At 36.7% G+C, this 26,386-nt stretch overlaps 1 protein-coding gene across 1 annotated transcript in view; it reads right to left on the bottom strand.

Moving 5' to 3' along the window:
- The window catches only part of ADGRG6 (adhesion G protein-coupled receptor G6), a 142,802-nt gene that overhangs the window by 73,211 nt on the left and 43,205 nt on the right, over positions 1-26,386 (bottom strand). Inside the window, exons 3-4 of the mRNA XM_032160483.2 lie at positions 4,076-4,417; positions 1,207-1,830 (exon numbers count right to left, since the gene is read on the bottom strand). Coding sequence (XP_032016374.1) covers positions 1,207-1,830; positions 4,076-4,417 — 966 coding nt within the window. The remainder of the gene's footprint in view (positions 1-1,206; positions 1,831-4,075; positions 4,418-26,386) is intronic.

Here is a 26,386-nt window from a genome sequence, read left to right as displayed (position 1 = left end):
CTATAAATCCTCATTTTTAAAAAAAATGGAGAAAAATGTTCAAAGAAAAAATGGATAATTCCTGATTAAGATTTTCTATAAAATGGACAGTTTTGATATTTAATACTGGCTGAGTAAATACTATTCTCTTAGGTGATGGTTGTTTATTTAAGTCATTCAATTGAAATTTAATTCCAGGATGATAAAGATCAGTTTATAACTGTATCACCTTTGTGATTAAAAACAGTAACTGGGTTGGGCATGGTGGCTCACGCCTGTAATCCTAAAATTTTGGGAGGCCGAGGTGGGCCGATCACGAGGTCAGGAGATCAAGACCATCCTGGCTAACACAGTGAAACCCCGTCTCTACTAAAAATACAAAAAATTAGCCGGGCGTGGTGGTGGGCACCTGTAGTCCCAGCTTCTTGAGAGGCTGAGGCAGGAGAATGGCGTGAACCTGGGAGGCGGAGTTTGCAGTGAGCTGAGATCTCACGCCACTGCACTCCAGCCTGGGCAGCAGAGCGAGACTCTGTCTCAAAAAAAAAAAAAAACAGTAACTGGCCAGGCAGGGTGGCTCACGCGTGTAATCCCAACACTTTGGGAGGCTGAGGTGGGTGGACCACTTGAGATCAGGGGTTCGAGACCAGCCTAGCCAACATGATGAAACCCCATCTCTATTTAAAAAAAATACAAAAATTAGCCAGGTGTGGTGGTGCACGCCTGTGGTCCCAGATACTTGGGAGGCTGAGGCATGAGAATTTCTTGAATCCAGGAGGTAGAGTTTGCAGTGAGCCAAGATCGCCCCACTGCACTCCAGCCTGGGCAACACAGTGAAACTCTGTCTCAAAAAAAATAACAATAACTTACTTATTAATTTCTTTTGTTTCAAGCCTAGTGTTAACATTTCTATTTGAGACTCCACAATTATAACTGTTGTTATATCAGTGATAAACTCTGTGATATTTTATGACATAGGGAAAACTTAAGAATGGTAAAACCAAATGTCTTGATGGAGCATGCATGGCTTATAATCAAATGTGTGCTATAAGAGCTGAACAGACGACATTTTAAAAATTAAAAGAGCTTTTTAGTGACAACATATATATATATGTCTATAGGTGTGAATATACATACACATACATTTGTGTGTATGTATAATTCCTTGTTGACAATCATATTCATAGAATAATGCTAAAAAAAAAAAAAAGCAATACGCTACAAACTCACCACAGCTTAGGTTGCCTTCAGCTTTCAGAGCTAGGTTTGGGATATTCCAGAAGTCATTTTGCCAGTCGACTACATTCCCTTTCACATTACAGCTGAGGTTGGAGAGGATTTTGGCATTCATGGTAAAATTCCAAAGTCGAAAGTTATAAATGTCCCCTTTTAGAGAGACAATTTCATTTTGACTGGAGCCCAACAACAATTTCCCATTCCCAGGAATAACTTTACTAATGGTAGAATCACATGGAACTGTTTCATAGTTTCTTTTGAAATTTACACCAATAGACCCCAAAGAATTATTCCAAACCAGGCAAAGCTGCTCAAAGCTTTCTGCAAAAATGTCTTCTTTTTCCTTGACAGGTAATGCATTGTTCAGCAAACATTTTGAATCAGAAATGGATAGAAAGTAGCCATTCTTGGCCTTTCCAAAACTAAGCAATTGTGTGAAGGATGCATTTGAGTAGGAGAAAGCTGTCCAATCATTGTCTTCATGGCCAACTTTGGTTGCTTCAAAGCAGAGTGTGAAAGCACTGAGCTCTGGAATGGAGACGCTTTTTGCAACAGATACCTGGTAAGCATCTGATGTCTGGGGTAAAATGACTTTTTGATTCCTTAAGGACACGGCAACTAGGACAAAACATAACAAGAAAGATAAACCTGTTAACTTCAGAACACAGACTAATGTGATGCAAAACATCAAGCCCTCCATCGCTTTCTACTAGTTAACGTTTTACCTACCATTTGCCCCATCCCTCCCCTCTTACTCATCCATCCTCTGTCATCAGCCCATTACCAATTGTCTGATATCAGTAATAATAATAAGAAATTCTACTCATTTCATCTCTAGTTATGATTGGATCTTACACCTAAACTTTTGAGTTACAGCCAGCGAAGTTGATAAGTATTTTTTAATCCTGAAACTAAGAAATTAACACTTTAAAAACCCCAACTACCTAATTAAGGAAATAACTGGTTTCAGGAAGGCTTTGTTTATACATTAAGATTTTCAAAAATGCTACTTTTCAAATGATTTCTAAACATAAATAATAGTTCTTTTTTCATTAATGATTACTTTTCACTCTTTCCAAACATTCCTGTACTGCCATCTCCCTTTCAGATACTCTATATCCTCCTATTTTTTCTGCCATCATCAGGCTGTTTTAGGAACAAATACAAAAATAATTCTATTAAGGGGAGGGAGTCTAGTGAAAAGTCAAACAAAGTGGATATTTAAGGTATCCAGGCATATAAGCTAGTTTTTGAGTAGTAGAAGGCAGACCATGGAGTTTCCTACTCCAGCTCTTCTGGGTAGTGGCCATGTGACCCTGGGTATGTCACTTCATCTCTCTCTACCTTTGTCTTATCTGTAAAATGGGCAACAATGGCACCTATTGCATATACGGTTAATAAGAATTAAATAAGTTAATATGTCCAAAGCACAGAGCAGTGCCAGTACCACAGCCATAAATAGCAAGTACTATTATTGTAATAGATGTGCAATAAATTCAAAATAAAAATGTATTCACCTAATCCATGATACATGCAAAATTATTACATAATACAATAGATTTAGTCCTATGCTAATATAATAGCCATTGTGAAACTAATTTGAGAAAGAAGTATTTCTCCTCAAAAATACTTTTTAATACTGATTTCATATGAAAAACTGTTTGAATATATTTTAATATTCAGTACATCAAGAATAGTTCTATAACAAAACATCATTTTAGTATAACTATTCTAGTAAAAATCTATGATAGAATTTAAAGGAATCATGGACTTTAGTTTACTTTTTAAATATAAAGCAGTTTATAGGTTCACTTATGCAAAGAGACACAAACAATATGAACCAGTATTCTACATGCATTGTTAAAATTAAAAGCCTAGAAATAAATATCTCCATCAACATTTTATTAGTGATTATGGCTGGGTGGCATTTGTATAGGTAATTCTAATTTGCTTTTTTTGTTTTCCAACGTCCTATATTTTATCATTTTTAAAACATTATTTTGAAAAATTTAAGCATGTGTGTTTTAACCATGGCAAACACAAATAAATAACTCCACAATCAAAAAACACAATTTATAATAGTGAGGGTCAGTCATTTTCATAGTTGTACCTTTCTATTTTTACTTAGAAAGTTCAGAAGAAAAAAAAGTATAACTAAATCATAATAGTCATTTTTATAGTTGTACCTTTCTGTTTGTTTTTACTTAGAAAGCACAGAAGAAAAAAAAACAGTATAACTAAGTCTCATCATATTGAAGCTTGAGTTTCTTTAGGGAAACACACGTTTTAGAGAGAAAGATTATTTAAATGTTATGTTGTGCCAGAATATAGAAAACATATTTAATAAAAATATGCCTTATTTCATTCAGTTAGCCATTTTCAGGGGGCTTTCCTCAAGCTGTGTTATTTATTAGCTTAAACTGTTAATAGCTTGTTAAAAATTTACTGTTCATTTTCTGTATTTGTTCCCTACCATAGTTCCTTAAAAGGACAACATCATAAAACCCAAAATAAAATGATTTCTAAATAGGGATGTTTTAAATTTTCAGTGGAGAGATGTTAGAATTACAGATTTTAATTATTAGCCGTGGAATATCTACAGTGTCTTCCAAACAGCCTTTAAATGTTCCGCATATAAACAATATAAAAGAATCCAACTCTACTGTAACCAGATTTTGGATCTGGTAATTATATTTTGCTAACAAGAATGCTCAGAGAATATTAACAGATTCTTGCCCTTAAATCCCAATCCTAATCATTCACATTCACATAAAAGAGCATAACTCTGTCTTCTGGTCCTTGTGTTTACTGCAGAACATGTTAAATAAAAGCAGAAGGTTGGCATTGCCTTTGGTTTACATACCTCTGATGTAGCTGGCATTGAAACCTTTCTTCTGGATGCTAAAGTCACTTGAAAAGGACACATGCATCTCATTCGCACTTGAGTTAAATGATAGGCCTTTGGCAGTTGCTCCACAAAATTTAGTCTGGCTCTCTCCATTATCAAGGGATAATGAGTCATAAATGCAATTGGGAGCTTCTTCAATGTCAAAGTCATTAAATGTTATCTGAATGATATAACCGGTGGGGGCTCGGAGCGTCCACATGCAAGCCTGGCTGTTTGGGTAGTCGTTAGGGTAGCATGGAGAAGCAAAGATCCCAGAAGGGTTGGACAAAACCACTCGGCAGTTGGCACATCCCCATACTGCTGGCCAGACAAAAGAGAGACAGAGAGAAGGGCTGGGTTCAGATGCATGCAATAAACTGAGAATACCACACACTGGGGACAATCAAGCAGTAAATATTTAAAAATACCAACATACAATCATAAAAAATAAACAGAAAATGAAACCTTGAAGAGAAAAAGAATTATCAATAGAGCAAGAAAAAGTAAAGGAGAAATAAAAAATTTTAATGCAATGATTCTTAAACTTGGGAGGTTATACAGTCTGAGAATCTGTTATGCGAACCCTCTCCAGTAAAATGAGCAGGGGCCACACACGTTACACACAATTTCAAGGAGTACAATGAGGCCTCAGGAGGCAACAGTGAATTTCACAAAGGTTCACTGACACAGGCTAAGAATCTCTACTCTAGAGAGTAACTGAACTGGGGTGGCAGGGGTTACAGAACCATAAAGATAGTGCTCAATATTACAAATCATGGATATAAAGGAAGAGAAACTCTTAGAAAATAAATAATTCAATAGAAATCTACCAATACAAAAAAATAATAAGCTATCTTCTGGCAGACTGTATTTTTTTTTCTGAAATTCAAATAAATAGCATCACCTTGCAAACATGGCTTATTTATAGTTTTGAAAATATGTTCACTTATCCCATTTGTTTGTCACAGTTGGTAATTATATGCTTGTGGGCTCATCTCATTTACTCATTCATTTAGTAAATATTTATTGTGAGTCTATTATGTGCCAAGCACTATTCTAAATAATATATATCAATATCAATGAGCAGGAAAGATAAAATCTCTGTATAAAGGAATATTTTTTGATAATAAATTAATTTTATCAAAATTAAAAATGTCTTCTCTTCAAAAGACATTGTTAGGAGAATGAAAAGACAAGCAGATTGAATGAAAATACCTACAAATCACAATTCTGACAAAGAACTGATATCCCAAATATACAAAGAACTCTCCAAATTCGGCAATAAGAAAAATGGGCAAATGATTTGCACAAACGTATCATCAAAGAAGATATATGAATGATAAACAGGTATATTAAAAGAAGCTTATCATCATTAGTCATTGGGGAAATAAAAGTTAAAACCACAATGAAATACCACTTCACACTTATTATAATAACTACAATTTTTTAAAAGCAACAATATCAAATGTTGACTAAGATGTACAACAATTGGAGCTCTCATACATTGCTAGTGGGAATGTAAAATGATAAAAACACTTTGGAAAACTGTTAGTGTCTTATAGAGTTAAACCTACATTTACCAGCAATCCCACTTATAAGTATTTGCCTGATAAATGAAAACATATATTCATATGAAAACCTGTACATGAATTTTATAGCAACCTTATTCATAATTGTGCAAAACAAGGAATAACATATATGGCAGGGAATACTCAGCAATAAAACAAAATGAAATATTGATACCTGCAACAACATGGATTTTTTTTTACATTATTATGATTACTTTTATTATTATTTCATAGACACTTTTTTTAAATTTTATTATTATTATACTTTAAGTTTTAGGGTACATGTGCACAACGTGCAGGTTTGTTACATATGTATACATGTGCCATGTTGGTGTGCTGCACCCATTAACTCGTCATTTAGCATTAGGTACATCTCCTAGTGCTATCCCTCCCCCCTCACCCCACCCCACAACAGTCCCCGGTGTGTGATGTTCCCCTTCCTGTGTCCATGTGTTCTCATTGCTCAATTCCCACCTATGAGTGAGAACATGCGGTGTTTGGTTTTTTGTCCTTGCAATAGTTTGCTGAGAATGATGGTTTCCAGTTTCATCCATGTCCCTACAAAGGACATGAACTCATCGTTTTTTATGGCTGCATAGTATTCCATGGTGTATATGTGCCGCATTTTCTTAATCCAATCTATCGCTATTGGACATTTAGGTTTGTTCCAAGTCTTTGCTATTGTGAATAGTGCCGCTATAAACATACGTGTGCATGTGTCTTTATAGCAGCATTTTTTTTTTTGAGACAGTCTCGCTCTGTTGCCCAGGCTGGAGGGAAGTGGCATAATTCTGGCTCACTGCAACCTCTGCCTCCCAGGTTCAAGCAATTCTAGTGCCTCAGCCTCCTGAGTAGCTAGGATTACAGGTGTGCACCACCACGCCTGGCTGGTTAAAGGATTCTTATACTTCAGTGTTGGACCTAAAGGTAACCACAAGTATAATGACAGATAAAGGTGGGGAAGAAAATAAAGCAAAGGATAAAGAAAGACTGAAATGAATGTTAGAGATGGTGGTTCTCCAAAGAGATGACATTTGAGGAGAGATCCAACTGAATGATATGAGGGAGCGTGCCATGAGCACACTAGAGAACAGCACCGCAGGTCACAGGAATGGAAAAATTAAGACCCATTGTAAATGAACATTGGTTTTTCCCATGGAATGTAAGTCCTATGAGATCTAAGATCATGTCTCCTTTGCTAATCACTATTTGTTCTCAGTATAAGGTTCACAATAAATATTAATTGAATGAATTATGTAAAGAAAAACCCTTCTGAGGTAGACAGGGGAAATGCTATTATCCCATTTTCACTAATGAGAACAGTTAGGTTCTTCTCAATTATTATTTATCCACCAGTTGGAATCAGAAACCAATGTCTAATATCTTCCTCTCCAGAGATGCCTTTGCAACTAATATTCACATTGCTTTTACATATTTATGTAAATGAAGGCAGTAATCTCATTTATTCAAAATACTGGATAAATTGCCATTAAATGGACACATAAACTTTCAAACAATAAAATACTTTAAACATATTAATGAAAATAACTAAATTTATTATATCCCTCCCTCTTTTACTGAGTTGACTAGAATGCATATACAATAACATTTCTTGAAAAATGGTAGTTACTACAAATACTACTATTCTTTATGATATGGTGATATATTCAAGGACTAATTCAATGTTTTATACAGCTCAAATGAGGTTTTTCTCTTCTCTGTGGCCATCTTGTATTACTCAATGTTTCACTTTGCCAACTCTGTCCCCATCCATTCTTTTTAACTTGCCCTCCTCCTGCTCTTCCTCCCTAAGTCTATGACATCTTGTACAAGACCGAAGACAGACAATGGAAAATAAATGATGATCATCAAGTGTCTGCCAAATGCTTTCTCTTACCCATCCCTGCAGCACCATGTTCCTCTGCTTTGTAGTGCTATTCAGAGGACTTGTGTTACTTCCATTTGTGAGATGATTTTCTTATTGTAAATCTTCTTCCACTACTTTGTAAACTCAACAAGCAGAGGGTGTGTGACTGTCATATTTGCCATTCTACTCTCCAGCACCGCACAGTACCCCTAGCACATAGGAGATCTTCAATAAAATTTGCTAAATTTATGAACAAATTAGTAGCTTAAATGAAGGGAACCATGCCTAAATTAAAGAAAGACTCCATGCAGTACAACCAAGTCAAACAAATTCTAAGTCTGAAAAGAAGATAGTGTACATGTGCTCTGGAACATCTCTTTGGGTGGGGTGTTGGGCTGTTTCTTCCAATTATATCACTCACAGCACAGGACTGAGATGACTAGGACTTTCTGAGAAGTTCAGCTTTGTGTTACTTTGCCTTGGCCTCGGGAGAGAGAAGTAATCCTAGTAAATTAACAATAATTTATCCAGTTATAGGCATTGGAGATTAAAAATAAAAATATAAAGGAAAATAAGCAACAACCTCTGTCATCTCAACATGCAGACAGGCAGCATCATTTTTCCAAGAAGAGATGCCATCCTTTACATCCAAGACCCAAGTTATGTACATGACTTCCTTTATCCTATATATTATCTTTGCCAAATTCTCCCCTAAGAGCTGAAGAAAGGGTTTAGGAAAATTTATTATCATTATTAATTTTTAGAGACACTACGGGTATCTCTCTGTCACCCAGGCTGGAGTGTAGTGGCCCTCGCTGCAGCCTCAAACTACTGGGCTCAAGCAATCCTCCCACCTTGGCTTCCGGAAATAATGCAATTACTGGCCTGAGCCACGATGCCTGGCCAAGGGTATAAGAAAGTTAAATTTGACTGATAACACTGTGTAACCTTTAACAAGTTAATTTATCTGTGCCTCAGTTTCTCCACCTTTACACCGGTGATAATAACAGCAACCACTTCCTAGAGTTATTGGGAGGATAACATGGATTAATATCGGAAAGTCCTGGAAATTGTACCTGGGACATAGTTAGCACTAGTTAAGTGTTGGCTATTATTAATAATTACTATAACACAAAATCAGTGCCTTAAAAATTTAAGAGAGGTAAAACAGCACACCACTTTAGTAGAATCTCTTTTTTCCTTAGGCACTCAGAGGGATAGAAAAAAGATAAAGATGACACTCATAACATGAATTCAGAAGAACATTTGATACATTCTTCCATATGATTCTTACCTTCAGTGGCTAGATAGCATTTAGAGATAGTGCTACTAAATAATAATTATCTTAAATAGATGAAATGTCAATTAAACTAGACACAGTATCATCCTCTTCATTATACTTATAGAGCAATTCACAATAACAAGCTTTCACATATATCTCATTTAACATTATAATAACTCTGAGAATTATTACCATCTCTATCTTTAGAGGAAACAAATGAGGCTAATATAGATTGGATAACTCGTACAAAGTCACACATCTAATTGATAGTAGCACCAAAATTCAAACCAGCCCTTCTGAATGTAAGCCTAGTATCTTTCTAGGAAAAAAAAAAAGTTGCCACAATTAAACAAAAAACACAGAACAAAATGGTGAGCTCAAGTACTTCTTTAAAAGACATTTTTAAAACGGACAATTTCTTAAAAATAGTTTCATAGCCCTAAAATAAACATATTTTAAGAAACTCATTCAGAAACATTTTAATAAAGAATATTAGGAAGTATGAAATATAGTGCTTTGAATTTTCCAATTTGGAGTAGTCAAATATCACTGCTAATTGATTCCTATACTATGAGCTAGCCTAGTAAGTAATCATTCTGTTCTCTCTTAAGAGTCAGGGCTACCTAATTAGATGGTTACTGAAGTAGCCACTGAATGAGGTATTGGTAAAATCAGGATTAACACATATTCTAAAAGCTACTCAACTCAAAGCATCTGGCTCAATATATTCTCAAAGACAGATATGGTAACATATTCTTACATATAATTTAAAAAAGCAAGGTTTTCAGGTAATCCAAACAAACAACAAACCAAATTCCACCCTCGGTTCTTGCCTATGCTTACAAATATTTAGCAGTAATTTACTCGTGCGTATTTTTACAAGTTCATTTTTCAATGAAACTCTAATCTATAATGAAAAGTCTTGCAGTCATGCCAAAGCCTAATTCAATTGATAAATAACATTTTGATATAGATTTAATAATCATTACCTTGTGAGGTTTTTTTTAATCTCAGATTTGGATTCTTACTCTACCTTTGCCACAAGTACTTCTTTATAAAATCCAAATGCCTATTCTTTAAAATCTCTTTAAAACAAGAATTTTAGATCCCAAGAGATAAACCAAAATGGAGATCAATTTTAGCTTCTTTCAACACAGATTTGTGGATGATATTGAATAATTGCTTCTTCTAGACTGTGTTAAATGGTGAACAAAATGAATTCATTTAAGTAAATCTTGATCTTTATTTGAACATATATAAAACTGCAGCTAATGAGCTTGTAGAAAAACCTGGTCAGTGAAAATTATCTCCAGAAAATTTAGTTTAAGTTGCCTGCTGAGTCTGCATTTATTCAGTCATTATTTGAATTATCCATGAGGATATATTAAGTTCTAACACATGAAAAGCTCATTTGTTGCTTAAAAATATTTAAAATATTTAGTAGTCTTGGTGGCTTCTAAAAATTAAACCTAAGGGCCAGCAACTAAGAATTCTAGAATCAGTTCTAATACCTAAGTCAGTAAAGAGCCAGGATAGCCACATACCATTTCTCCAGATCTAAGTAAATTGCTGTCAGATGTAACATCATTGAAATGTAAAACATCAATAACATTTTAGATGCTGGCATGTATTAAATGATTGATAATATGCAGAAATGGACGACTTCATCAAAGTAAGTTATTTTAAGTGATTTCAGACCACTATCCAGATTTTTCAAGATGGCATGGAATCCAACGCAATCTGGCTGTGACATCTGTGATTCTGTTAATGTGACAGACTTGGCAAGCATCCCCAGCACCCTCACCACTCCTCCTCAAGCTCTGCACTCAAAAATAGCATTTCTGCACTTGAGGAGGGTCTTTCTTAAAGCACGGTTACATTGGTCTTTCCAGTCCCCTACCAGAACTTCTGACAGACATGCCAGGATACCAGTTCATTCACACACTCCTCCTAAAACAATGGTTTCCTGAATCAACCGGATAATTGTTTCATTTCCCTCTGTAATGGGTCAACCCCAAAATATTCTTTGGAAACACCCTGAATAAGGAACTACTTCAACGACTTAAGCATGAGTTCAAAAGGGTACCGGCTTACTTGAATCAGTTCAGTCAAGTTTGACATTGCTAGAAAATGAACAAGATGTTGAACTGAAGTTTCCTTGATGAGGCACCATTAAGACTGACAATTTTTTGAATTTCCAAAGATACCCACATGCACCACACCCTCAAACACATCTCTTTCTTCTGTAATACTGTTAATGTTTAAACTTTGAGTTCTGTCTTTCCATAATCACGTTGGCAAGAGAACATTCCATGTCTGACTGCAAAAGATAATACTTTCTGAAGATCCAAACAAATGAACTGTTGTAAATCATTCCAGAGTCAGCCTGTTATGTAGATACACATCACTTGCAAGAGGCTTAGACACACAAGCACATGGGTATGCATATGTACACATACCCACACATATTTTCATGGGAAACTATTCTCTCTTAAGCAATGGTTGAGGCTTTTCCAGCTTTAAAAAAAAAAAAATCTAAAGGCAATGAATAATTTGAAACAACATAAACTGCATGGTCTATCACCAAATCTACCTCCTGGTTAACATATTCATTCAAATTCCTTATTCTCTTCCTGCAAACCCCCAACTCTGGATTAATCCAGCTGTGGACCTTCTTGCTCACGAATCCATAGGCCTCTGAACTCAGCTGATGAGAACTTACAAAATTTCACACGGTGTTTATACTAAAGCAGCTTCCATTTTTATTTCGCTCACCCTCTCCAGCATTGGATGCCTCTGAGCACCCACTGCTTCTGGACGGTCTCTTACCCACAAATTCTCCATCCTCTTCATTTCCTTCCTGCCCTCTCAGCCCTCTCCAAGCACCGCCTCTGCTACTCTTGCCTTTACAATCCTTTCTGTTTGGCCAGAGGACCTTAGACAAGCAGCACAGGCGTCACCCAAGAGCTTGATGACACACAGAATCACCCAGACCTACTAAACAAAATTTGCATTTAAACAAAATTCTCGGATGATTAATAAGCAAGTTAAACTCTGAGAAGTACTGCTTTAAATAACAGTTTACTACAGAAGCTACTCAATCTTCATAGGTACAACTTCTCCCAAGAGGATCTGCTCCTCTCACAGCTCTTGCTGTCATCTTTATACTACTTGGTCCAAGGGGTAAACGCCTGACCTGAAGGGAACCAAACTATAGGCTTTGCTAATCAGCCAAATGCTATCTTTCTCTGAGAATTTCAAGTTAGAGACACACACAACCAGAGAATGACAAAAAGAATGATGACGACATTATAGAAATTCAAAGGCAGCAGCTGCCTTGGCCACTTGGAAATACAGGAAGCTGAGGGGCTAGAGACCAAATGTAGAGGCTGGGCACGGTGGCTCACACCTGTAATCCCAACACTTTGGGAGGCTGAGGTGAATCACAAGGTCAGGAATCCAAGACCAGCCTGGCCAACATGGTGAAACCCCGTCTCTACTAAAAATACAAAAATTAGCCAGGCCTGTAATCCTGTAATGGCACATCCTGTAATGGCACATGCCTGTAATCCCAGCTACTTAGGAGGCTGAGGCAGGAGAATCGCTTGAACCCAGGAGGTGGAGTTTCAGTGAGCTGAGATCACATCACTACACTCCAGCCTGGGTGACAGAGCGAAACTGTGTCTCAATAAAAATTAAATAAATAAATAAATAAATAAAAGAAGAGAAGAGAAAATGTAGAGCACAAACATGAGAGAAAACCAGACTTTTGAGAAACAGAGGGGCTTTAATTCCTGCCATTCCACATCCAGTAATGAAGGGTAGGAGCTGTTCCTTGTGGCCTGTCCTTGAATTATATGACAATAATTCTTATTATACCTACTGCTCTACTACTTTACTTGGTTTTAGTCGATTTCTGTTTGTTGCAACCAAGTGTGCCTCAAGGCAGTACTCTAATGGAGCTCTCCTCTATGTTCAGCTTTTCTTTATATATACTCATTCTCTCCGGCTAATCTCATCTGAACAAAAACCTTCATTATACCTAAATGTTCATCACATACATGTGCTACTGAGCACCATATCCGAGCTTTGCAAATACCTACTCAATATCTTCACTTGGATATCCCATAGAGCCATCAGTCCAAACATCATTCCTCAAATAATTTGTTTTTATCCTCCTTATAACTGTTAGCAGCATGAACGTCACCCAAATTAGGACTCTGAACATCCCTTCTCTCTTCTTTCTCCCACATCATCTCAAATAATTTGCCAAGGGCTATGTCATTTCTTTTATTCATAGTTGTTAAATCTGCTCCTCATCTCATTCCCATAGTTTAAGGCCCTGTAGTTTAAGGTTCTCATCCTTTCTCTTTTGCATGCAAGTTTGGTCTCCTTGTCAATACTCCTTTCACCTGCAACTAACTCATCCTCCACATCACTACCAGAAAGATCTATCAATATCCAAGTATGAAGGTAAGTTTTCTCTAACGCCAAATCTTCTCTGGGATCCAACAAGACAAGTCCCTTGACTGACATACACAGCACTCCTTATTAGTCCTGTTCACACTTCCTGTCTCTTCTCATCTCCCCACATCCCCGCACTTAATAAATACTTACTAAACATTTATGTGCCTGGCACTATGCCAGGTTCTGGGAATACAGTCATGCACAAGATATAATCTCTGACTTTATGGATATTGGAAATGCAGATAAATAAGTAGATTGTGATCATACAATGTGATAATTGCTCTGATAGAACAGGTGCTCTGATAGAACAGATAAGTGCTATACTGTAGCCTGGGTTTAGACTTCATAGAAACAGTACCATTTCTAACCAAATCAAGAAACTGAGATGTAAATATGCAGCTTGGGAGTGAGCCAAGTAAAGGAGGAAGGCAGAGACAAAACAGAAAAGAGTGTTCCAGGCAGTGAGGTCAGCAGGTACAAGACAGCATAGACTGTTCAAGTAACTTAAGATTTAGTGCAGCTGGAGCATCGTATGTAAAGTGGGGAGAAATAAGAGATAAAGATGACAAAGTAGGCAGAGATAAGATTTTGCAGGATTTTGCAAGCCATGCTAGAGAAAATGAAAAATTATACTAACAGCAGTAGGGAAACTAAAAAGGTTTTAATTTGGGGAAGGTAAAATAACTGGATTTTTGTTTAGCATTTTTTTTTTTTTTTTTTTTATAGGGTCTTGCTCTGTCTCCCAGGCTGGAGTGCACTGGTGCAATCATGGCTCACTGAAGCCTCAACCTCCTGGGCTCAAGCAGTCCTCCCACCTCAGTCTCCTGAGTAGCTGAGACCACATATATGCACCACCATGCCCAGCTATTTTTTTTTTTTTAATTTTAGAGGGGATCTCATAATGTTGCCCAGGCTGCTCTCAAACTCCTGGACTCAAGTGATCCTCCCACCTCAGCCTCCCAAAGTGCTGAGATTATAGGTATGCAGGCATGAGCCACTGCACCAGGCCAGCATAGATACTTTTTTTTGAGACAGAGTCCCACTTGGTCGCCCAGGCTTGCATGATCTCGGCTCACTGCTGCAACCTCTGCCTTCCGGGTTCAAACGATTCTCCTGCCTCAGCCTCCAGAGTAGTTAGGACTACAGGCAGGTGCCACCATGCCCGGCTAATTTTTGTATTTTTAGTAGAGACGGGATTTCACCATGTTGGTCAGGCTGGTCTCAAACTCCTGACCTCATGATCCACCCTCCTCGGCCTCCCAAAGTGCTCGGATTACAGGCGTGAGCCACCGGGCCCAGCCACAGATACTTTTTAAAGCCTTGCTCCTTTTTACATAAACAATATAAAACTACCAGTGAACAAAGATCCTTGTAAGAATCACTGTAGCCCAATTCTAAGGACCTGACAAATGACAAGAAGAAAGACAAAAGCTAGCAAGCTGCACTGACAGTTTGTGGAAAGAACTTAGCAGTCACAGTGGCAAGGCAGATTTATTCTACAAGGACTGAATTCACTGAAGTAAGCCTAACTGCTGATGATAAGACAGAAAAGCAGCAAAGTGACTACTCTAATGTTCATCAAAACTTTGTCTCATTTTGATCTTATCTGTTTTATTACACCTAAAGAAAGACTCAGGAAACTTAAAAGACACACAGTCACCTAATGTTCATCTCACATGAGAGTGTCACAGAAAATCTTTCCATATGGATTACCTAGGCAGCATTGCAGGGTGGAACAGGTTTATGTTGGCATTAACCAGAAAAATATTGCTAAACACTACCAACATAAGTAGAGAATGTCTTAGCCTCATAAAAGCTAATTGTAGTTCTAATACCCATGAAGGCAATGATGTCATTACTGGCTAAACAGCACATAACTAACTTCTTGAGCACATGAAAGTAGCCAATGAGATATCTATATAAAGTACTGGGAGCATACATGACTCACAGTAAGATGCTCAAATAATATTAGTTTTCAGTGTTGTGACTGTGGTTGTTATTAAATAGCAAAGCATGTTAGCCATATTTTAGTTTGTTCATTAATTAATCTAACTTACTGAGCCCCTACTTCCTTTCATGTTCAGTTTTCTTTTAGATATCTTTACATATGGTCACCAGAGGGTTATTGCTTCCTATTTATTCCATGTTATGTGGTGCAGGTGAAGGATCTGAAATTAGTAGCTAGAGGAAATTCTGGGTTTACAAACTTGCCTTCCCAATAAGTTGGGAGAATATATTGAGAAAAAGATGGTAGTGGCAGGATAAGTGTGCTTGTTAGCTCAAGTTTTCCAAACGGGCCTTTAATTTGAGGGCATAAAAAAAACTCATTCAGGTTTGTGCACATAAATGGAAGCAGTTTAAATAGCCAAGGTTTGGAGCAAAGCAAATTATAGGTGCAACCAGCATAATTTTCCCCTTTATGGAACACTTTTTATGTAAACATCTTAGTAATAAGAGCTGATGTAAAAATTCTATAATACAGATTTTTTAAAATAATTTTTTTCAAGAAAACTTTCCATTTTTACATGAACAGCTTGCTTATATATGCTATCCATCTAATGCTTTAAATTAATTCATCACTAGAATTAGTTTTCAAAGTATTTATAAAATGTTAACTTTTCATATAGATCGCAAGTATATCAGGGGAGTATGTATGCATGAATGAGAGAGCGAGGGAAAGAGAAACAGATTTTCAGCAAACTCTGAAAATGAACTTTAAAAAGTTTTCTTCTATTTAAACTATCTTCTATCTAAAATCACAAGATCTAGCTAAAAAAGATTTTTTATTATTGTGGAAAAAATCACTGTGGGAAGGACAATATTATTATGAATAAACTAGAAGCTCTCTCGAGATCTTCCCCAGACCTAAACTTACACAAGATCTTTTCTTTAAAATTTGAATACAAGCCATATGAATCCTTAAAACATATTGTTGTGAAACACAATAACATCTGGAGAGGGAGGGAAATAAAAATAATAACTAACATCTAGTAAGTGATTACTTTGTGCCAGATAAGAGAAGACAGACTAAATCACCTTCCTCTTGAAGTAATTCATGCTTATGTGGTTATTTGGCTATGTTAGAGGTGAGATCACAGTGGCTACTGATCTTGGCTCCTCCATTAACAAACCATGTGACCTTGAGGTAGTCACTAGGCCCCGAGGTTCTGATTTCCACATCTGAAGAAAAAAAAAAAATCCCTTTTGGCTCTAAAGCTCTACTATGGGTGGCAGATTCAGGTTCTGACACATAATAGAGCCTCAATTTTTCCCTTTACTACAAAAAAGTTTCCAAGGAAGTTATGAAGACATATGATGCTTCACTAAGGAAAGGAGTGCCCTGTATAGTTCACAGGGTTATGAAGCAAGAAGCTCTTTTTGAGTGTTCATGAGACTTTGTGTTCATTTGTCCACTTTGGAGCCATAAGCCTGAGTCCCTAAGGGACAGCCAATACAGGTTGCATACAAGTAGAGCTAATGGTCAGCAAACATCCTGACTTCTGGGGTACATTCCTACTGCTCAAGAAAATTTCCACATCTTGCTAACAGTACTTATTGTGCTATTTTGAATATTGCTGGCTTAGAATTACAGAGCAAGCTTTGACAGATTGTGAAGATTTAGAGTGTGGTTACATCAGGAAAAAAATCATCTCCTTTCTACTTAATATAGCTGCTTTAGTGTGCTCTTGATGCCTAACAGCTTAGTTTACAAAAAATAGCTTATTACTTTTATAAAGTTAATAGAACTATTGAAAAGCAAGGTTGAATTTCGGTTTGCCACATCACTGCCAAAATGTTTATCTAATTTCAAATTGCACTGGGCTGGGGGTGAGGCAATGTATGCATTAACCTCATAGAGCCTCTGGCAGGTTATGTACAAGAGACAGCTCACTCAACTTCCTATCTTTCAACTGCTTTACCTATGCCCCAGGGGGCCTCCACATCAATCACAAGTTTGCGGCAAAAACATGCTTGAAAAAGTTCACGAAGTTCACCAAACTTTATAATTATAACTTTCCACGACAGTATAAAAATCGACTTGCTTACTGTCTTCTTTTAGCCAGTCATATTTTTAAACTTCAGAAAAACGGCAGAGTAGCTTGTTCTCAGTGGGTGAGTAAAGTCACACCCGCAGGCAAGCCTTACAGAAGGCCAAACCACAAAAAGTGGGTGGGCTGGGTGGTCTACAGGGCACACAGTGCAGCATGTTTCCAATAGGAGGCACAGACCTAAAAACAGAAGCTTGTTAGTGCCCCCAGAGGTTTGAATGGTGGCAAACCTCACTCCCTGTCGCTGGAGAGCAGAGGTGTGCTCAGCTGCATTTGTCTGTTCCTCTCACTATCGGGGGGCAGTTGAATGATCATTCAAAATCTCTGCAAAACTGCTTCTATGCTCTTGATTATCATTTAGCTTTGTAGTGGTATTTGAGAGAAAGAGAAATATTATTTTAATACTTAGATTCCTTCCATGATCCCATTTAGAATATCAAGTAGGGATGTTCTATGGAAAGTCATTTTGAAATAATAATAGGTATATTATTATTATAACCCTGAAATATAACACAGTATAGTCTCCCCACTCTCCATGAAAACACTGATAGCTGGGAAGACTGAGCCCCAGTGATTACTGAAATTATACAGGGAGGTCCATCTTACAGAAAAATTGAAAGGGAGATTTCAAAAAAAATTGCCAATTTAGAATTTCAATATAAATACAAAGTTTTAGATACAAATATATTGCTCCTCCAGAGAAGAGTATCTAATGGGAAGACTATGTGCCATTTTGCCATCAAACCTCAACCAGGAAAAGATGAGAAACCCCAGGTTTTTGGTTAATAGTGAATTAAAGTAAATAGGAGATGTTTGGATAATAGATCATTCTACAAGTTATTCGCTAAGATAATCCGAGTTGAATCTCTATTCAAAGAAATCAAAATGATTGTCTTCTCCCTATAACATAATCACCAGACTTTCAGTTTTCAGGATGAACAAGGCATCAGGCATTTTACCGAAGGGCCATCCAGCCAATGTTGTACCGCTTCTAAGTATATGAACTGTTAGTTCCATTATGCAAACTGAGCCAAAAAAATTTTTAATAAAACTTGATTTGCTTGTGAATTAATGTTAATAGTTTACATATAGGCAATTTTGTCTGAAAGGAATAGCTTTTAAATTGTCAAAAACATTTTTTTCTGTAATATGTCCCTTTTAGGGATATCATTTTACAATGTTTTACAGATTTCTTTTCTATAAAACTAAGTCATAATTCAAAAGCAAACAATGCAGATGAACTTCCTTGGTAACTATTTGTCTTATACAAATAATCAATAAGAAATATAGGTATCACACTGAATTTAAAATTCAGGCTAAACTCCTGGCCAAAACACAAAAGAGAATGTATGAAATGATTTCATAGATGACTTAATAATGTATAACTGACAAATTGAGGATGATATTTGGCCACTAACAACTCAGACAAAGTTTTTTGGTTTTCTTTGTTTGTTTGTTTGTTTTTGAGACAGAGACTCACTCTGTCACCCAAGCTAGAGCACAATGGCACGATCTCGGCTCACTGCAACCTCCGCCTCCCAAGTTCATTTAAGTGATTCTCTTGCCTCAGCCTCCTGAGTAGCCGGGATTACAGGCCCACGCCACCACGCCCAGCTAATTTTGTATTTTTAGTAGAGATGGGGTTTCACCAAGGTTTTTTTAATGGGAGAAAATGAGAAGAGCAAAATCTAAAAATCATTTGTTTATTATATTTAAATATCTGCTTGGAGGAGGGCTGAACATTAAACATCTATAATTCATATAAAGCTATTTTGGACACAAGTCTAAGTTTCTATTTGAACTGGTTTCTAAGTTGCTCCTATCTCAACATCTTTACAGCTGCTCTCTGCATGTAAAGTCTCCATATACTTGACTAGAAATAGCACATTGCCTGGGTGGAACTTTCTGTAATGTTTCAGTTGAAAGAGACTACTGTCCTCTAAAGCACATTATTCAACAATTAGATTTGGGCTGCTGAAGCAAAAGACAAAGACAGCACTATATCCTAACCAGTTCTACCCATTTGCTTCATGACGTCATTTTTAGGTGCAGCCTTTCAATTCAAAGTTTGATGTTTTTATACAGCTTTTAGTGATGTAAAAGCTATGTAAGAAGATGTGTAAATCCTCCTCTTGGGGCATACTCTTTTCAGAAATATAAAAAAGAAACATGAAATCTCATTAAGTTAGATCAACTTTTTAAACAAAACCATTAATCGATGCAAATTTTAATGTTAATGAAATTTTAATTTAAAAAATACATCAAATTCTAACCTACTTGATACAACATCCAAGTAATATTAATATAGTAATCCTTTTGCTGTCTTTGTTGGATTTTTTTAAAAAAAGAAAGTTTTTAAAAAAGAAAAGATAATGTCAAGTCTCAATTGATTTGATGCAAGATTTTAGGGAAAGGCTGGGAGGGAGACATCCTACACTAAGAATGTTTATATAAATATAAATCATGATTAAACCATTGCAAGATGATTGGCATCTTGTTAAACATCATTAGAATAACATCATGGGAGATTAAACTGTCACCTTTTCCTCTAGACCTCCTGTAGCAATTGGTGATAAAGAATGCAAAGAAGTAAAGTAAAATTTATTTTATTTTAAATAAAATAAACAGTTGGGTGGGAGCCTTTAGCTTGGGTGGGAGCCCATAGCTTGGGTGGGAGCCTTTAGCTATCTGTTTCCTCTTTGATTCTCTGGGGATTATCCAATAAAAATGGAAGTAGAGAGAAAAGAAAAAACAGCAAGTGTGTATCTCCAAGATGACCCACTTAATCTGAGTTCATACTGTGACACTGTGTAATGCCAATACACAAAGTTATAGATTTCCTTCATCTCACATAGGGAAAGGCTTGGGTTTGTTTTTGGTGGAGAGAGAGAAAGGAGAGGGAGGAGATCTGAATACCTTGTGGCATGCCCTCTGAAATTTAGGATTGCTTTCCTTGGCACTCTTCATCTAATTTTATTTGCTTGCTTTCCTTGTCAGATATTTTTTTCTTAAGCACTACAAATTCATAAGAGGAGACAAGTTTTTTAAAAAGCAAAAAAAAGGGGAGAACTATTACATGCATATACATAATGTATATGCTTTTTCGATGCACATATATGTTCATACAATTTTCCTGTGGTCAGGCAGCATGTCTACTTGACATGTGTATTTCAAAATACATACAATATCCAACATATATACTTATACAAATATATATGTTAACGTTACAAGATAATTTTTTCTACTTTTATTTTAGGTTCAGAGGGTACACGTGGTTTGTTACAGTGAAAAATTGTGTGCTGCTGAGGCTTGGGGTACAAATCTTCACCAAAATACAGAGCATAGTATCCAAGAGGCAGCCTTTGGACCCACGCCCTCCTTCCATCCTCCCTACTCAAGCAGTTCCTAGTGTCTACTGTTCCTGCCTTTATGTCCATGTGTATTCAATTCAAGCTCCCACTTATAAGTGAGAACATGTGTTATTTTTGGTTTTCTGTACCTACATTAGTTCACTTAGGATAATGGTCTCCAGCTACATCCATGTTGCTGCAAAGGAAATGATTTCATTCTATTTATGGCTGCATAGTATTCCATGGTGTACATAGACCACATTTTCTTTATCTAATCCACCATTGATGGGCATCGTGGTTGACTCCATGTCTCTGCTATTGTGAATAGTGTTGCAATGAACATACATGTGCAGGTGTCTTTTTGGTAGAATGATTTATTTTCCTTTGGGTATATACCCAATAGTGGGACTGGTGGGTCGAATGGTAGTTTAAGTTCACTAAAAAATCTCCACACTGTTTTCCACAGTGGCTAACCTAATTTACATTTTTGACAGCAGTGTATAAGTGTTCACCTTTCTCTGCAAACTCACTAGCATCTGTTGTTTTTTGACTTTTTAATAATGACCATTATGACTGGTGTGAGGTGGTATTTCACTGTAGTTTTGATTTGCATTTCTCTAATGATTAGTGAGGAGTATTAATGGGGTTTTTTTTTTGCTTGCCAATCCGTTCAAGTTCCTTATAGATCCTGGATATTTGACCTTTGTTGGATGCATATTGGATGTTTTCTCCCTTCTGTAGGCTGTCTGTTTATTCTGCTAATAGTTTCATTTGCTGTGCAGAAGCTTATTAATCAGGTCCCACTTGCGAATTTTTGTTTTCACTACAGTTGTTATTGGGACTTGGTCATAAAGTCTCTGCAAAGGCCAATGACCAGAATGGAATTTCCTAGATTGTCTTCCGGGGTTTTTATAATTTTGGGTTTTACATTTAATCTTTAATCTATCTTATGTTGATTCTTGTATATGGTGTAAGGAAGAGGTTCAGTTTCAATCTTCTGCATATGGCCAGCCAGTTATCCCAGCACCATTTATTGAATGGGGAGTCCTTTCTCCATTGCTTGTTATTGTCAAGTTTGTTGAAGATCAGGTGGTTGTAGGTGTGTGGCTTTATTTTAGGGTTCTCTGTCCTGTTCTATTAGTCTGTGTCTGTTTTAGGGCAGTACCATGCTGTTTTGATTACTGTAGCCTTGTAGTATAGTTTGAAGTCTGGTAGTGTGATGCCCCCACTTTGTTCTTTTGTTTGTTTGTTTTGTTTTGTTTTGTTTTGTTTTTTTGAGATGGAGTCTCGCTCTGTCGCCCAGGCTGGAGTGCTGTGGCGCGATCTCGGCTCACTGCAAGCTCTGCCTCCTGAGTTCTCCTGCCTCAGCCTCTGAAGTAGCTGGGACTACAGGTGCCCACCACCACACCTGGCTAATTTTTTGTATTTTTTTTTTTTTTTAGTAGAGATGGGGTTTCACCGTGTTAGCCAGGATGGTCTCAATCTCCTGACCTCGTTATCCACCCGCCTCAGCCTCCCAAAGTGCTGGGATTACAGGTGTGAGCCACCATGCCCAGCCTACTTTGTTCTTTTTGCTTAGTATTGCTTTAGTGATTCAGGCTCTTATTTGGTTCTGTATGGATTTTAGAATAGGTTTTTCTAATTTTGTGAAAAAATGATGTTGTTAGTTTCATTGGAATAGCTTTGAATCTATAAATTGCTTTTGGTCAGTATGACCATAAGAGATAATTATTTTTTAATAATCAAGATTTTTCTATGGTAGAAGAATTGATCAATTTGCTTGCTCCCTCCTCCCACTGATCATGATAAAAGTTAAACTGAATTCCACTTGAGGATGAGATTATATTTGATTTCATATAATATCTTTGTCTCACTCTAGTCACTTTATATTTATTCAGCACATACTTCGCATAAGGCACACATTATAAATGTCAAAGAGGAAATGGATTTCTTTAGGAAAGACAGGAAGCCATAGCAGAGTACGATAAACTTCCTCACACAGGTGTATCATGTACCAGTTGCTGAGTTTATGAGTTGTTTCATCTTGAACCACCTGGATCTCTATTGCCAACAGCATTTAGTAGAATATTACTGCTGGTATAAACCTTATAATTCATCCACCTTGTGTGCTTCATTTTTAAAATGTAAAAGCCAAGGGCCAGAGATACCAATTGACTTGCCCAAGAGGACACCACTAATTAGAATCAAAATGAAAAGTATTTTTTCCCAACTATAATAAATGCAAATATTCTCTAATGTCTCTATGCTTGTAGTGAATACAAACATAGAAAGTAAATTTTCAAGTGCCTAAGATGTCTCAAACCATGTGCTATTATCGTTCCACATATAAATTCCTATAACCACCTTACAAAGTGGGCGGTGTTATGTTATCGATGAAAAAAAACTCAGATTTCTGTGTATCATTTTTAAAAATCACCTTGCTTATGCAATCTAGTCGGTAAGCTTCTCAAAGTCAGGGATCCTAACTAACTTGGTTTAATCATCATTCAATGGTAAATCTATCCCTAGTGCTGGTAGTACTGGTGGTAACAGTATTATGAATACAATGTTTAAATTTTCTCTACAATCAAAGGATTTTGAGGAACCACAGAGGTTAATCCACCCTCCAACATTTATGCTACCTAAAGAGCAGCTTTATGAAAAAAACATGAGCTTTTTAGTCAGACAGACTTGCCATTTTTATGTAATCTTGGACAAGTTATTCAACTTCTCTAAATCATGATTTATTCTTAGAAAAGGGAAGACATCAGCACCTTTTTTTTGTGGTTACTCTATGGATTAGTGAAACCCTACATAGAGTGACTTATGCAATAGCCAACATCATGTAGTCATTCAATAATGGTGTTGTAGTAGATGCTGTGGAGCTCTGGCCAGGTCCCTCTTCGAGACTGTACTCATTCTCTCAGCTGCTGAGACTGACAGCCAGTGACAGTACCCTGTTGAGTTTCCCTCAGACTACGGGAAGACTGAAGAGAGACACCTCACCTAGTTATGACTCCTTCCCAGGTAGCTTCCATCCAGTGATTGCTCAAAGTGGGGGGTAAGGTCCAGTCCCCTTGTGCCAGTCTAAGCAACTATGCGGGGCATTCCAGCTACATGGGAGCCTGCAGTATCTGCTGAGGCCGCTGTTGGGACTGTGCCACAGGCCAACTTCTTCCTCTGCCCCATTCTTCCTTCACTTTCCACAGAGGTGTTGGTCCAAGATTAGTCCCTGATCAACCCCCTGCATTCTAATCTCTATCTCAGAGTCTGGTGTTTCAGGAACTTTATCTGCAACATCTGGTTATTTCATTGTCTTATGTTTGACTGAAACAAGAGGCGTTGAGGATGCTCATAAAGAAATGTCTATTCAAACTGCAGTGATACAGTGAAAACAGTACTGAAGTGAGAAAAAGATGTAAGTTCTGGTTCCATTCACCACCTAACTAGATTGGATCACTTACTTAATATCTCAGCATTAATGCTTTAAAATGTGATGGCATTGTAACTTTGAAACAAAGTTTAGCTTCCCTCATTTTAGAACCCTCTTTAGGCCCAACTGTGCTAGTATTCCCATAAGACCAAGAAAAAAAAGTTTGTATTGAAAGAAATTAATAATTACATTTTTGTCAAATCCCAATCAATTCAAAAAATCAAAGATGACTAATTTAAAGATCACCATGTTTTCTTAACATATTTGGAATGCAGAACTTTCCAGATAAGCCTAAACAAGTAGAAATTCATTAATTCACTGTAGAATACAAATCAAAGTAGATTGCTGATAAATGAAATTTCCTACATTCCCATTAAGACTTAACATAAATTTCAGTAAACCAGTTCTTTCTTTTCTATGAAGTCTAAATATCTAAAAAAAAAAAAAACCACCCCTCACATTCAAATATTGCTTTGCTCATGATCCATGAATATTTTTGAAGCACATGGAAGAAGTTGGTTACTGAAGCCCACTCTGTATTCACACTGAAGCAGCAGATATTTCTAAATGATGTCAGGAATAAACATAGGAGGGGTACTTTTTAATAATGTAGGGAATTAGAAAACAACATTTTTCTGTTTTCCTATTTTTACCAATATAAATATACACATTATTCCCTCTGGATAAATGACCTATCTCATGCTTATATCTAAATTTTGCCTCTTCCATCTGATCTTTTAACATTTGATGCTGAGTCTAATTTTAAGAAGGCTAAGTTGATTAAAGTTGGAGTTTCATATTCCCTTTGATGTATTCTCTGGAGGGATTAACAAATACCATTTTAGAAATATACTGTCCTGGAACATAAACCTATCACTCATGTTTGTTTTTTGTTGACTTCTGGTAAGCGGGTGGTATGATGATTCTCAAAACCTTAATTCCACCACCCCATTACCATGCAGCTAATGGGTTCAGAAAAATCCAACCACAAAAACATAATCACAGTAGCTCTCTGTAAAGAGGTACCTGAAACGTCATTGATTACGATACTTAAAATGGTCCCTGTGAAGGTCAAATTCAGAACATATTTATGAAAAATAAACCTTTATGTTTAGATTTTAAATCTGTTGGCCAGAAAAAGCATGGTAGTTTGGTCCAGAATATAAAAAATAACTAACATAGAAATCCAAAGAATATTTAGCTCTTTATTCAAATAGAAACTCTTGTTAGTCCTTGGTAGCTATGATGAATTATTTCTTAAGAACTTAGAAATCAGATTGTTCTTCAAAGTGTTAAATGTTAACTCTTTTGCATTGAGACAAAAAGACGTAGTCATCTTAGATAAACAGAATCTGAGAAGAGTAAGACTTGACTGATATCAGACTGAATGTAGAGACATACACCAAGTATAGTAAAAGGAAAGTCTAAGAAGAGCTCAATAGTAATATCTACCCAAGTACTGTACTGGGCCAACTAGAAAACTCCAAGCAACTGACTCAGAATCCTTGTGCCACTGAGAAGATCAAGACTCTCATCAGATGGATATATAAACCTCATTTGGTCTGATAAGATTAAACACTGGATTCATCTCAGTCTTCTAATTCACACTCAGGTCATTGTTTGGTTTTCTACATAGGTGAACTATCTACTCTTCCGGTCCCTCTGAAATATTACTCATTATATATCAACAAATTGACATTAAAATTTGGTTTCCCAAGTAGAGAGATAGTCCCAATACAGTGATATAAAAACTATGGTAATATTTAGGGCTCTGATCAATCAGAATGGATGCTGATGTGGATGGCAGACAAAAACAAACGAATATCAGCTCTGATTGTAAGCAAACTTTCACTTGTTCAACATCTCTGTTCCCTCTTGGACAGTGACAATGACTTATTTACTACTGTATCTTAAAAGCCTAGTATAGTGCCTGTCCCTAGCCCTAAGAATTCATAAATACATCCATACATAAACAAATAAACAAATATGTTATATTAATTTAGATGAATTTTTTTTTTTACTTGACTAAAAAATGGCTTTTTTAAAAAAAACATACTTTAAGTTCTGGGATACATGTGCAGAAGGTACAGGTTTGTTACATAGGTATACATGTGCCATGGTTGTTTGCTGCACCCATCAACCCATCCCCTACATTAGGTATTTCTCCTAATAGTATACACTAGGTATTTCTCCTAATAGTATCCCTCCCCTAGCCCCCCACCCCCCAACAGGCCCCAGTGTGTGATGTTCCCCTCCCTATGTCCATGTGTT

The sequence above is a fragment of the Hylobates moloch genome, unplaced genomic scaffold (genome assembly GCF_009828535.3).
Source record: "Hylobates moloch isolate HMO894 unplaced genomic scaffold, HMol_V3 SCAFFOLD_2, whole genome shotgun sequence".
Classification (NCBI taxonomy): Eukaryota; Metazoa; Chordata; class Mammalia; order Primates; family Hylobatidae; genus Hylobates; species Hylobates moloch.
Note: the sequence above shows the minus strand (reverse complement) of the source record. Positions and strands in the feature narration are given on the sequence as shown.